Genomic DNA, 13801 nt, shown 5'->3' with positions numbered 1-13801 from the left:
GATGCACACCCACTTAGTTTTTCTTTTTGAGCTTTCATAAACTTATAGCTCTAGTGCATTCGTTGCATGGCAATCCCTACTCACTCATATTGATATCTATTGATGGGCATCTCCATAGCTCGTTGATATGCCTAGTTGATGTGAGACTATCTCCCTCTTTTTGTCTTCTCCACAACCACCATATTCTATTCCACCTATAGTGCTATGTCCATGGCTCACGCTCATGTATTGCGTGAAAGTTGAAAAGGTTTGAGAACACCAAAAGTATGAAACAATTGCTTGGCTTGTCATCGGGGTTGTGCATGATTTTATTATTTTGTGTGATGAAGATGGAGCATAGCCAGACTATATGATTTTGTAGGGATAACTTTCTTTGGCCATGTTATTTTGAGAAGACCCTTGTTAGTATGCTTGAAGTATTATTGTTTTTATGTCAATATTAAACTTTTGTTTTGAATCTTATGGATCTGAACATTCATGCCACAATAAAGAAAAATTACATGGATAAATATGTTAGGTAGCATTCCACATCAAAAATTCAGTTTTTTTCATTTACCTACTCGAGGACGAGCAGGAATTAAGCTTGGGGATGCTTCATAAGTCTCCAACATATCTATAATTTTTTATTATTTCATGCTATTATATTATCTGTTTTGGATGTTTTATATGCATTAATATGCTATTTTATATTATTTTTGGGACTAACCTATTAACCTAGAGCCCCGTGCTAGTTTCTGTTTTTCCTTGTTTTTGAGCTTCACAGAAAAGGAATACCAAACGGAGTCCAAACGGAATGAAACCTTCTTGATGATTTTTCTTGGACCAGAAGACATCGAGGAGACTTGGAGATCAAGTCGGAAGAGCCATGAGGCAGCAACAAGGGGGCAGGGCGCGCCCCCTGCCTTGTATATATTCCCAAATATCCCCAAACCACCAGAAGCATCCACGAAAACACTCTTCCGCCGCCGCAACCTTCTATACCCGTGAGATCCCATCCAGGGGCCTTTTCCGGCATCCTACCGGAGGGGGATTCGATCACGGAGGGCTTCTACATCAACTCTATTGCCCTTTCATGAACCGTGAGTAGTTTACCTCAGACCTACGAGTCCATAACTAGTAGCCAGATGGCTTCTTCTCTCTCTTTGCTTCTCAATACCATGTTCTCCTCGATGTTCTTGGAGATCTATCCGATGTAATCTTCTTTTGCGGTGTGTTTGTCGAGATCCGATGAATTGTTGATTTATGATCAACTTATCTATGAATATTATTTGAATCTTCTCTGAATTCTTATGTGCATGATTTGATATCTTTGTAATTCTCTTCGAACTACCAGTTTAGTTTGGCCAACTAGATTGGTTTTTCTTGCAATGGGAGAAGTGCTTAGCTTTGGGTTCAATCTTGCGGTGTCCTTTCCCAGTGACAGTAGGGGCAGCAAGGCACATATTGTATTGTTGCCATTGAGGATAAAAAGATGGGGTTTACATTATATTGCTTGAGTTTATTCCTCTACATCATGTCATCTTAATTCATGCGTTACTCTGTTCTTCATGAACTTAATACTCTAGATGCAGGCAGGAGTCGGTCGATGTGTGGAGTAATAGTAGTAGATGCAGGCAGGAGTCGGTCTACTTGACACGGACATGATGCTTATAGTTCATAATCATTGCCTTAGATATCGTCATAACTTTGCGCTTTTCTATCAATTGCTCGACAGTAATTTGTTCACCCACCGTATTATTTTCTATCTTAAGAGAAGCAACTAGTTAACCCTATGCCCCCGGGTCTATTTTCCATTATATAAGTTTCCGATCTACTATTTTGCAATCTTTTACTTTCAGATCTATAAACCAAAAAAACCCCAAAAATTTACTTTTTGTTTATCTATCTCTATCAGATCTCACTTTTGCAAGTAACTGTGCGGGGATTGACAACTCCTTTATCGCGTTGGGTGCTAGTCGTTTGATTGTTTGTGCAGGTCTTGATGATTTGTTCATTGTCTCCCTACTGGATTGATACCTTGGTTCTCTAACTGAGGGAAATGCTTATCTCTATTTTCCTACATCACCCTTTCCTCTTCAAGGGAAAAACCAACGCAAGCTCAAGAAGTAGCATGCTTCTGTGTTGTTCTTCACACATATATGCTTCCTGAAAGGTGAAAAATAAGAAGCACAAGCGTGTTAACTGTGCTTCTTGAAAGATGAAAAACTCAAGTATGTTTCTAAAAAAGTGGGAAGCACAGCTATGCCACCTTTTTGTTTTTTAATTTCCGTTTCCTCCCTTTTTTCTTGTTTTTTCTTGGTTTTCGCCTATTTTCTTGTTTTTGTTTTTTTGGGGAAAAAGTTCATTCAAACATATTAACATGTGATCTAGTTTCGAAGAACTATTTGTGAGAAACCCAACATTGAAAATAGTTCCTGATTTGGACACATAGTTCAAAAGATAAACATTTTGAAAAATGAATCTTTACCGAAAAAGGCTTCCACCCCGCTTTATATATAAAGCAACACATACGAATTGATACATGGTGATGAGGGGATCCTCTTACAAAGCAGATCAAAAGAAAGCGAGAAAAACTAAAGTCACACCCTACCACAAGGCACCCTAGACTACTAACAATGAGGAAGACTAGCCACCAAGGGAAATTGTCGTGTCTCGTTCCGCCGCTCATACCAAGTGGACACCGAAGATGACCCCTGCCCTCCCGCTCTGGATCGTGGAGCCTGGTCCTACTTGCATACTACAAAGGCCGGGAGTGGCGAGAACAAGGACCCGTGTAGAGGATAAGGAAGAAAGTGCGACCACCTATGCCAGAGCCGCGAAGACCTAAAGCTAGGATCCAAAGTTGTCCATCGATGACGGTACAGTGCGCTGGAGGCAACCTAGGCTCCACGACGACGTCCTGAAGAGGAAGATGACACGTCAAGTTGCCGTCGTCGAGACCGAGGGAATGGTCAAGGGTTTTCATCTGAACCCTGGTTTGGCAAGAGGGGCCACAGCGGCGCCCCAAGAGGGAAGTGACACCCACGGGCCTCACTGCCGCTGGTGTCGGAGCACAAGACTTTTTCCTAGAGCCTCTCACCGATGCCACACTGAGGAACTCCAAGCACCTGCCCACCTTGAGGCCTTGTTCGGTTGCACCCCTCCACAAGAGGATTGGAGGGGATTTGGGGGGGGGGGTTGACTTGTAGGGGATTAAATCCTCTTCAATCCCTGGCAAACCCCTTCAGATCCCTCTCAACAGAAGGCATCTTAATAGAGGACACGCCACCACCAAGTAAGACCTCCAAAGCACGGTCAGGGAATCGCCACTAACACGGCACCACCAACACCAGGATCACCCCGCGCAACATCCTCCGCCGCCTATACAACCAAAAGATGTTGCCGCCACCACCGCCACCGCCAAGATGCCTATTGAAGAGCCAATCTGTCGGACCGCCACCCGATGCCACTACCCCGACGTCCAGGTTCCCCACCTCACTCCCGTACACCTACTCCAAAACCATAGCACTGCACACACCGACGGCGAGATGAAAAGCCCCCTCCTTTCTAGTCCCACGACACACCATGGCCAACAGTGCTCCCACGCCAGTGCCACAACCACTTGTGGCGGCACCCAGCGAACTCAGATTGGTCAGATGAGACCAAATCTGACTGGGAGCAACCCTCCACATCTGCCTCCACCATGCCACGATGAGCACGGGGTTCCACCCCGGTGGTACCAAAACAACCAGACGATGAAGGAGGCAGCGGTCGCAGGTCCCTCGATCATGGCCATGACCTCCAAGGCAGACGCGGCCCTGCAAGGGTAGAAGACACGCCGCTGCAGACCGAGCGAGTAGGAGAAGGATCCCACAAAAATCCAGGTTGTGATAAGTGTCACACATGCAATGCACCACTTGTCACCACCACATAAGGCGAGAGTTACCTTTGCAAGAGGTACTCTTTAATTAGTGATTTCGCAAAATAAAACATATCTTTTTAGACAACATAAAACATTTTTTTTGAGTCTAAATACACTCCATGTTATTGATCATTATAAACAAAGTCATGGGATACAACTTTTTTTTTCGAGAGTACGCCAAAGGCGTACCATATTTCTATAGTAGGGAGCAGAAATAATTACAAGAATCCTATTTTTGATGTGAACATCAATCGCCGGAGCACCAACACCTTACAATGCACCTTACATCAACTTCTCATAAATCTATCTAGGCCTCCTACACCCACACCGGGTCATTTCCATTCTAAAATTTCCTCTAGTATCCATCTGGCTAGCTCTCCTAGCACTTTGTGTTGCTCCGGTCGGTTGAAAACTCTCGCGTTTCTTTGCTTCCAAAGTGACCAAGCCACTCCAATGACAAGTGAGTCGAAGCCCCTCCTATCTTTGCCATGAAAACCTCTCCTCGGGCTTAGCCACCACTCTGCGAATATGTTGTTTCTGCTTGGGGGTCATAAATTGAGCTGCAATGTGTTGAAACACGTGTGCCAGACCTCCTGCCCATAGACCCATTGCATCAGTATGTGCTCAGCATTGTCCTTGTCTTGCATACAAGTGTAGCATGCCGAGGGCACCTCCTGCAAACCATGTCGCGCCCTCCTATTCAAGGTCCACAGATCTGTGTTGCATCCCCAGCCATGTGAAGATTTTACACTTGAGTCGCAGGGGATCGTGTCCCACCCTGGCAAAGCTGGGTGTAAGTGGATTTCACGGAGTACTCACCAGAGCGATCGTGTGGCCAAGTGAATATATCCTCCGCCTGCTCATCTCTCGGCACCGTGGCGATCGTATGCCTAAGGTGCATCACCTGTAGTAACGCTCCAAACGTGAGTTGGGGCTGCAGCTCCTGTACCCAACATTCTTCGCTCAGAGCCTGGGCGACCGTCGTTGCATTCCTCGTTTTGGTATCCACTCCTTGTAGCAGCGAAGGCGCAATGTCCTGAATCGTGAACCCATGGATCCATCTGCCTCTCCAGAATAGTACTTTGTCCCCTTTGCCAACAATTATCTTCACTAGGCTGTCGAACACTTGTTGGGCATCATCATTCACCAGCATGTGAAGGTTTTGTCAAGGCCGATGGGAGTCCGTACGCCTGAGCCATTCCCATCTCACTCTGAGGGCTAGAGCTTGTAAGCTCAAATTCTTCACTCCGAGTCCACCATAAGTAAGAGGTATGCAAATAGAGCTCCATGCCACCAAACATTACCCACATGTGGTGTCTGGAGTACCAAAGAGCCACAGTTGGCGTCCTAAAGAAAATCCTAGAGTGTGTTTAGCAAGACTATGCGTCTCGACAACATGAAACAATTATTTTTGGACGACGATAACTGCCACAAGTGTAGGCGTTAAGGGGTCTGGCCACACGTTTTGTGTGGTGTCTAAGAGGACCAGCCCACACGCCTACGTGTGGGCAAAACAACTAGCGCCCAGATGTCTCTTTTTTTCCTTGCGGTCCCTCTCACACGCCTACGTGTGAGAAAAATGGATAACTGCCACACGACCTCTCTCAGCCACCTACCTCACGGTCCCGCGCGCCCCGCGTGACAGTCAGCACGCGTCCCTGCAGTTGCCATGGTCCATACCCTCTTCAGTGTTTGTTTAACTGCAGTTGCCATGTCGCTGAACTATAGTTGCCATGTCGGACAACTACAGTTGTCATGGTTGCTCAACTGCAGTTGCCATCTCAGGTCAAGTGCGAGATGCCATTTTGAACAACTGCAGTTGTTGCCATGTATGGTCTGATTTACTATAGTTGCCATGATTTGAAAACTTTAGAGGTTGCCACCTACTAACACTAAGCAGTTGTCATGTATGGTCTGGTTTACAATAGTTTCCATGATTTGAAAAACTTAGGAGTTGCCACCTACTAAACACCAGGCAGTTGTTGTGTAGCGCTACAAAAAGACATGACGAAACAACATTTTCGGGTAAAAAGAGAGTTGTCATCTGCTTACAAGCACACTAGGACAGTTGCCGTGTACCCTGCAAAACACATGGCAACTGACATGTTCGGGTAAAAAAAAAGAGAGTTACCATCTGCTTACAAGCACACTAGGGGCAGTTACCATGTACACTACAAAACACATGGCAACTGGCAGCTTGGGTGTGGGAGAGGAGACGAGTGTGTGGGCGAGATGGCAAATGTCCACACATCAGCCCTTGTGCGTGGGTGAAAATTGGCATGTGGACGAACTGCTAAACGCCCATACACCGGCCTCTCCGTGTGATGAAATGAACGTGTGGGCGACCGGATGAATGCCCACACACCAGCCCAGTCCTACGTGGCATCATAAACATGCCAAGATTCATGCACCCACAAACGGACGTGGATACACGCGTGTGGGCAGATGCAAACGCCCATATTTGTGGGCGTTAGTGTTTCCGTTTTTTTAGGGAACAACATAAAACAAATACGTGAAAGAGAAATTGGGTTGGGGCAAGGTGGCCCGTTACGATGGAAGGCCCTAAGATTATATATGTAGTCGGATCCTTGCTATCCCCCGGTCCAGGGCAAGGTGGCCCAGTTTGATGGAAGGCCCGAGATGTAGTCGGATCCTTACTCCCGGTCCAAGTTTACCCAAAGTGTGACCCAGCCAGGACGCCTAACCTTACCCGCTTCATACATAACCCGGCGGCCGCATCTCAGATCCCCCAATTCGGAAGTTCTCCTTCTCCAAGCAAAAATCAGAGGGTTTTAGGGTTCTAGAACGAGCGGGTCGGCGAGAACAGCCATGGACGCCTCCCCCGAGCTGCAACAGTTCCTGGAGGTAAGATGGGAGCTCCTTTATGTTGATTGGAATCTGGTATTTTGGGTTTGTGTGTCGCTACTACGGCCCATCTCGTGGTATATTTGGGCGTGCGCGTATGTAATGTAATTGTTGAACGCGGGCGCCTATTGCTTAGGGTCTGCTGTATCTGTGTGTTTTCTCTTGTGTGTGTTGCGGATCCGTGGACAGCTGAGGAGGACGCGGGTTAGTTCGTACGGGTTCTGGTCTCTGTCAGTGCGATTGGTGGTGGAGTGGATCTGAAGTTTCTCTTAGAGGAAGCCTGCGGGCGGTGTGATGTAGGTGGAAGGCTGTGGTCTAATTCGGATTCGATTTGGTGATGCTTGTTAAGTTTTGGATTGTTCGGTTCGGCTATGTTGCAAGTTGTATTATGAAGCTAGATGCAGGTTTGCATTGTTAATCAGAGGTAAAATAGTTCAACGGTTAAGTTCCCGGTGCATTGGAACTATTTGCTAGCGAGGCTGTTAGTTTGCAAGGAACTATTGCGGTTATGTGCCAGACACTATTTTTGCATTTGTTTGTCATCGTCTGATCTTTGGCCCTCTTCTTACTGCAGATACCACAACTGTTATGATTTATTGGATTGTAGTGTGTTATGGCTATAATAAATAGGCTAACATGTGTTCTGAGGAAGTCAGCCTTTATGATTCATATATGTTCCGGCGCTCATTAAAAGGAGAACTTATATTCTCACTTAACATACTTAATTGTTTCTTGCTAGCTTTGTTGTGAACTTGCTATTTGCTTATGTCAATTTGCTTTGCTTCTGTTTTCCCTCATGGTGCATCCACAATATCACAAGCTGGCAATTTTTGTTGCTACATAGAATAAAGTACTCGTTCCACAGCACTGTAACCTTAATATATTTGTTAGGGGAAAAAGCTGCACCCTTTGGTTACCTACAATGATACTGAAAAGCTATTTGTCTATTTCTACATTCACATGTTAATGGAAAATCCCATTGCACATATTGATCACATTTTTGCATCCAAATGTGCAAGGCGATCATCCTTTGTGTCAAAGCAGCAATTGGTGTTGTAATCTACTTCTAGTACTTTTGACTTTTATAAGAGAAACACAAATTCCTGAGCTTGTCCATTAGATCACGCATTATAACTACATACCCTCGACCCATCTGAATTCACCCATTATGTGGAAATTTTCATCCGTGTCCATTTCAATTTCATTTAGCATCCGTAAGTTTGCCCCATGCCACTATACAAGCCCCACAACTATATGTTCATACTTTTACAGCTGATGACTATGCTACCTATGAAAACTATGTAGTATTTTGAGTTGTTCTAGTGTGCTGGTGTTGGTTATCTTTGTAACTGGGTCAAAAACAGGACTCATGTGAATTTCTTTAATTCTGCAGCAAGAGAAGCAGAAGATGGTGATGAGTGAGATGGTAACCAAGTTGACAAATGTGTGCTGGGACAAATGCATCACCAGCACCCCAGGAAGCAAGTTCAGCTCCGGTGAAACTACCTGCCTGACCAATTGTGCTCAGAGGTATCTTGACATGAGCATGATAATTGCGAAGAGGTTCCAGATGCAGTAGGGCGTCTCCAGCTGCAGCTGGTTGCGTCATCAAAAAAATTCCAAACTCTGAACATGCCAACAATGGCCAGTTGTAACAGTGAAAATATTTAATCTTCTGTCGTAAACGCTTGGTTAGTACTCAGTGTAGTTGCATCTGTGGTGAACCTTTGGTTAGCTTTCTTGTGAAGCTACTGTCATTTTATTCTCCAATCACTTAGTTGGTTTCGTTTCAAGTCAATCTATATGAAGTCTGCCAAATTTTCAGTAGGGGTGGTACAGGACAATTAACATCTGTCTTTTATGAATACCATGGTTGGACATGTACAGTGGTTATTAAGGTAGTCCCACCTTATAATTAAGAGAAGAAAGAAAAAAATGATTGCCTCCGTACAGGGTTCAAAAAAAATGGGGAAGAACAATTGCTGCCGTACCAAACACAAAGGCCTGCAAAATCAACCTTTCATGCCAAACATATCTTCAGCACCACAAGAGGCCTACCACTATAGTTATACCATGAGAAGCTATAACATAAGTTGATTGTAACATCGAACAAAGCCCCGAAGATGACACCTTCTAAGGAGAATGGGCACTCCATATCCTCGAGAGAGACTGATCAGAACATTGTCAACGACGAAGCAAGAACCATTGTGTTCATGATTATTCTGAATACCACAACTATCCAACATATGAATCCCTACCTGCGTCGCATGGGTGACTCAGGAGGCACACAAACCCTAGCCACTCGCCGCTCCTCCCTTCCTCCCCTTCGTTGCCGTTGGGCTAAGCTTAGACGGCCGACAATGATGGTGATGGTGGGGGATCACCTCCCTCTCATGGAGGTCAGGTGGCGCGGGGCACCCAGGCTCGCGGGGGGCGCGTCCCCGATTTGATCCACGACTGCATGGCAGCTACTCCGGATGGAGGCGCACAACGGCTGCTTGGAGCTGATGGGTGGGTGTGGCGGCATGTATGTGGAGCGGTGGAGGGCTGGATAGTGAAGCGTGCCGACCTCTGTGTGCGAGCGGTCTTCGTCCAAATCCAATTGGACGTGGCGCCAGGGGTCGGTGTGCGTCAAGCTCTTTGCTGGATGTGGACCATGTTGTCCAGGTGCCGGCCTTCCACACTTGCGGTGACCGACCGGCGGTGCTATGGTCCACGGCTTGGTGGTGATGATTCTGATCTAATCGGCAGATGGCGGTGACTACAAATTGTACTGCAATGACTTCCTACGGCTCCACGACGAGCGTGGTCTTCAAAAGGTCTTCGGGAAGGGGGGGGGGGGTCATCGCTCCGGATCCAATGGTCGACTTCGACGTTAAGAGGAAATTATGGACGACAGTTTGATGCAAACGGATTGTTGTGTAGTGACAACGGTCGCATCACATGTAGTTGCTGGGATGTCGGACAAGTGGTGGCTACAACACTTGAATGACTTCGATGGTGTTGCTACTCGAGCACCCGCTCTCGAGTTTCGGGGTGAAAGCCTAGGTTAGACCTGAGTGGTTATTACTGGCGATGACGATGTTTTCCTTATGTTGTTACTTTGTTGAAGGCATTGTTCGGATATGCTTGGACTGATTCCTCATGGTGAATACCTGGATTCTGTCCTTGTGGTTGGATCCGGCGACGGCGGGGCTTGAGTGTTGCTCCCTTTCTGAAGGCGTTGCTGTTGAAGAACCTCGTCGTTCATATGGTGTCATGAGATGGTTGATACGTATATGGTCATTGTTGTAGTTTGCCAATTGCAGATCTGATCACTTTGATTTTTTTCCTCGCGTACGCATAGCTTTGGTCTTATATGACTTTGCTAGTTGCCGGCGTGTTTTCACGTATGTGTGAGTTAATGTTGGTTGTGGGTGCATTCTAGTTATGCAGAGACCGGGTGTGTGCTTATTGTGTTACATATCATCTTGATGCTCCATTTTAAACCAATAAATTCATCCTTTATCGAGAAATTTCGATATATGAATCTCAAAAGCATAATGCAAACATAACCAAGTTGTGGAAAAAGGCCCCCTATAGTGTTGCAACAACGAAGAAGATGTTGGTCGCAAAGGCGTCCATATGGTCTGGACTCTGGAGCTTTAGCGAGGGGAGAGGTCTAGCAAACATGACAAAATACTAGATGAGCATGCGCGCTTTGCTGCGCCGGGAATTGTTGTGATGACCCATCAGTTATGTCATTTACTGTTTAGATGTCGACTTAGCAATCAAATGAACAAATGTCAATACTCTAGATATCAGAACCAGTAGTAACAGACACTCTTTAACAATGTTTGTTCTTTTTAAAGCTGAATAGAATGCTCCATCTCTTTAAACTAACCTTACGGACATTACAGGAAGTGAAACCGAAAGGACAACATGCCATCATAAAGAGATACGATGGAACAGATTTTTCAATGTCACTCAATTGAATAAAATAAAAGGAACATAAAGCAAACTGCAAACTGTACCATAACTTCATCTTAGTAGCTTTGGGCCTCTGGCCTTGTATCCTCAAGTCACCATCCATCCATTGGTGGAGGCATGGAAATCAACCTTTGCCGCATCAGACACCTCTGCCACCCATCAATGGAGGCGCCCTCAGCATCAATTATATGACTTTGGAAGTAGTTCAACATCATGTACAAAGCCAAAAATGAATTAGCCAAAAAGGAAACCACACTGCAGCTTTAAATCATCTTTTTTTGGACAGAAGGCAATCATCATCCATTTCACTTATATATGACTTATAATGGAGGCGTCCTCAGCATCAATTATATGACTTTGGAAATAGTTCAACATCATGTACAAAGCCAAAAATGAATTAGCCAAAAAGGAAACCACACTGCAGCTTTAAATCATCTTTTTTTCGGACAGAAGGCAATCATCATCCATTTCACTTATAATGTAGCTAAAAAATGTATAATAGATAAGCATAACCAATGATTTAAGTTTGTAACACCAAGTCTAACCTGAAGTGTTTTCACATTCATGAGTGAGAATCACTTTTTTAATGACTCAGGGATTGGATGAGAAAAAAATACAGATACAAGTAGCCATTGACTATGGAGACGGCTCTGCAATGCATATTTTGTGCTTCGAGTGGTGTTGCAGGATATGTTTTATATTATCAAATGGCGAAGAAACCACTACAAACAAATAGATGATCGATTAAAAGTAACTTATATGTTGGAGAGATATCACATTACCATTAAGGTGTCCTACATTAAAAGACAACATGTGTTGCTCAATAGGACACCGGACCGATGGTAGCCCGAGTGGCTTAATTTCTTCAGCATCACTTCTAACTCTTAAATTCAGCATTATCTTGACTGGTGACATATCCACTAAATGATGTTAAATCAATATATATGCTCAATAAATTATCAACAAATTACATAGAGAATAATCGTCGTGAATTCCTTATGTCCGCATGGAACCCCCATATGCTTGTATTACATAAACCGCGGACTGATATACCTGGAAATGAAATTATTATGGACTTATGATTGAGCAAGTAGGATAATAAATAAATCAGCTTACCTCTGTATTCATAGTTTCATACCAATCGAGACAGACGAACGAAACTACTATGCGGACGACAACACCCCGGCCGAACGCTGGACGATGTGGGATTGAACGGCGTTGTTCAGTTTTGCTCTACACATGCACGGCTTGATATGATGCATCGTCTGAAAAACGTCTGGCGTTTCTCGTCTGTGTAGCAGCGCTCACAGAGTTAAGATGTCGGTTGTATTTTTAACCACCGCGCCATCAAGCTCTTGTTGGCAACCATCTTCTGTATATTGAATCTTCTTATGCTGGGCCGAGCTACCGTTAGTAAAGTTCAACACTTGTACAAATGTTATGAATAAACTCACCATCAAACTATATAAAGAAAGACACCCTGATTTCGCTTATTAAAAATTTGTGGTAATTTATGAAAACATTCAACCACTCAGGAACAAAATATGGATCTACAGGGGAATGTTTTAACTATTTAACTATTTTCAAATTAAAAACAAAAACATGTGAACTCTTGTGTGCATACTGAAACAGAAAGGTGTAACAGCTTTCTGACTGAAATTGAAGTATACACTAGCTTGGTTGGTTCATAACAGGCAAGGTCCAAATCAATCACAAACCTCTGAACAGGCAGAAGAAGGACGCAGGGGATGCAAACCCACCAGCCGACGCAGCTCACAGCCTCCCCCCAAAGAAATCGATGCAGAGGCAGAAGAAATCAGCAGCAGAAGGTCTGACCCCGACGAAGAAGCAGCCAAGCACGCACCAAACACGCAGCAGAAGAGCACTGAGCACCACACTCCCCGCCCGCTGAAGAGATCGACGACACCATGCCTTCTGAGAGTAGGAACCAGCGCCGCCACTTGTTTTCTCTGAAAGGGAACCAAAACCGATACTCGCCTCACCCAAATCAAAAGAGGAAAAGAAGTCATCGCGACCCCAGCAGTAAAAGGAAACGAAGAACGCCACATGCAGAACAGCAGAAGCTTCGCCCCTGGTAGCGACACCACATGGCGCACGCCGGCGCCGACGCCGGAGAGCGAGGTGAAGACGATCACAAAGCCGAAGCCGATCTGTGTCATCAGGGCGTCAACATCGGCCTCCCATGCGTCGGCCTCCGCACCGTAGGATCCTGCGCTTGTGGCGAGGGCTTGGTCGGTCTCGCCTCCTTAACCGCCACCGCCGCTCGTGCGCCAGATGCCTGAGTCCCAGGGAAGCGAACGCCCGAGGCCCTCCCCTGGCGGAGCAGCACGGATGAATGCGATAAGGGCGAGGCTCTAGACACCGACGATAAACGTCAAACCGACTAAGATCGTCTTCACAGTCCACACACATCCAATGCGCACAACACACATGGACCCAGCTGCCATCCGACCGGTTCACACCCTGTCAAACGTTGACCCACACAGCTTTCACACCACAGATTCACCAGGAGCCTCAGGCTGGTCATAGTGGGGAGTAACTTAGACTAGTAACATACATATGTTACTAGTCTATGTTACTACCATCATAGTGGGTAGTGTCATATGTGTGGTAACATAGTTGCCTTCATTTATTACTTTGTAGACTCATTATGCATTGGAAACCGCTATGTGATGGTAACATATTATGTTACTCTATTTGCCTCTCTCCTCATTAATTACTTGCCACATCATCATTTTTGCTTATGTGGCATCTATGTTACTACCTATGTTACTCCTACTATGACCAGCCTCACAATCTTGGAGCTTAGTAATTGTACTGATTACTTCTTCCAAAAACGAGAACAAAGGGTCAAAACGGAAAAAAATCTCATGGTGACAACTGGAGTTATTGGCCTCCCTGGTCTCACCGACGAGGCTTGGTGGTGGTGTGTAAAAGTATCTACAATCGGCATACTCACATCTTCCTCAAACGTCCGTGGATGCGCCCGGTCAGTGATTAGATAGGAGAGAGAAGGAAAAGGTGACCTAACCAGACCCCTCATAT

The 13801-nt window shown here is 45.3% G+C and overlaps 1 protein-coding gene across 2 annotated transcripts; it reads right to left on the bottom strand.

Annotated features, from left to right (window-relative positions):
• Positions 1 to 10541: 10541 nt before the first annotated feature.
• On the bottom strand, positions 10542 to 13153 carry LOC123160655 (uncharacterized). Of its 2 annotated transcripts, none has more exons than XM_044578482.1 (2): positions 12454 to 13153; positions 10542 to 12129 (listed from the first exon to the last, which is right to left on the bottom strand). In XM_044578482.1, exons 1-2 carry the CDS (start codon positions 12913 to 12915, stop codon positions 12040 to 12042), a joined length of 552 nt encoding a protein of 183 aa, XP_044434417.1. In that variant the 5' UTR covers positions 12916 to 13153; the 3' UTR covers positions 10542 to 12039. The 2 variants fall into 2 exon arrangements, with proteins under 2 accessions (XP_044434417.1, XP_044434418.1); XM_044578483.1 differs by having other exon boundaries at positions 12496 to 13153.
• Positions 13154 to 13801: the final 648 nt, after the last annotated feature.

Source organism: Triticum aestivum, chromosome 7B, assembly GCF_018294505.1.
Source record: "Triticum aestivum cultivar Chinese Spring chromosome 7B, IWGSC CS RefSeq v2.1, whole genome shotgun sequence".
Taxonomy (NCBI): domain Eukaryota; kingdom Viridiplantae; phylum Streptophyta; class Magnoliopsida; order Poales; family Poaceae; genus Triticum; species Triticum aestivum.
This window is presented reverse-complemented; position numbering and strand designations above follow the sequence as displayed.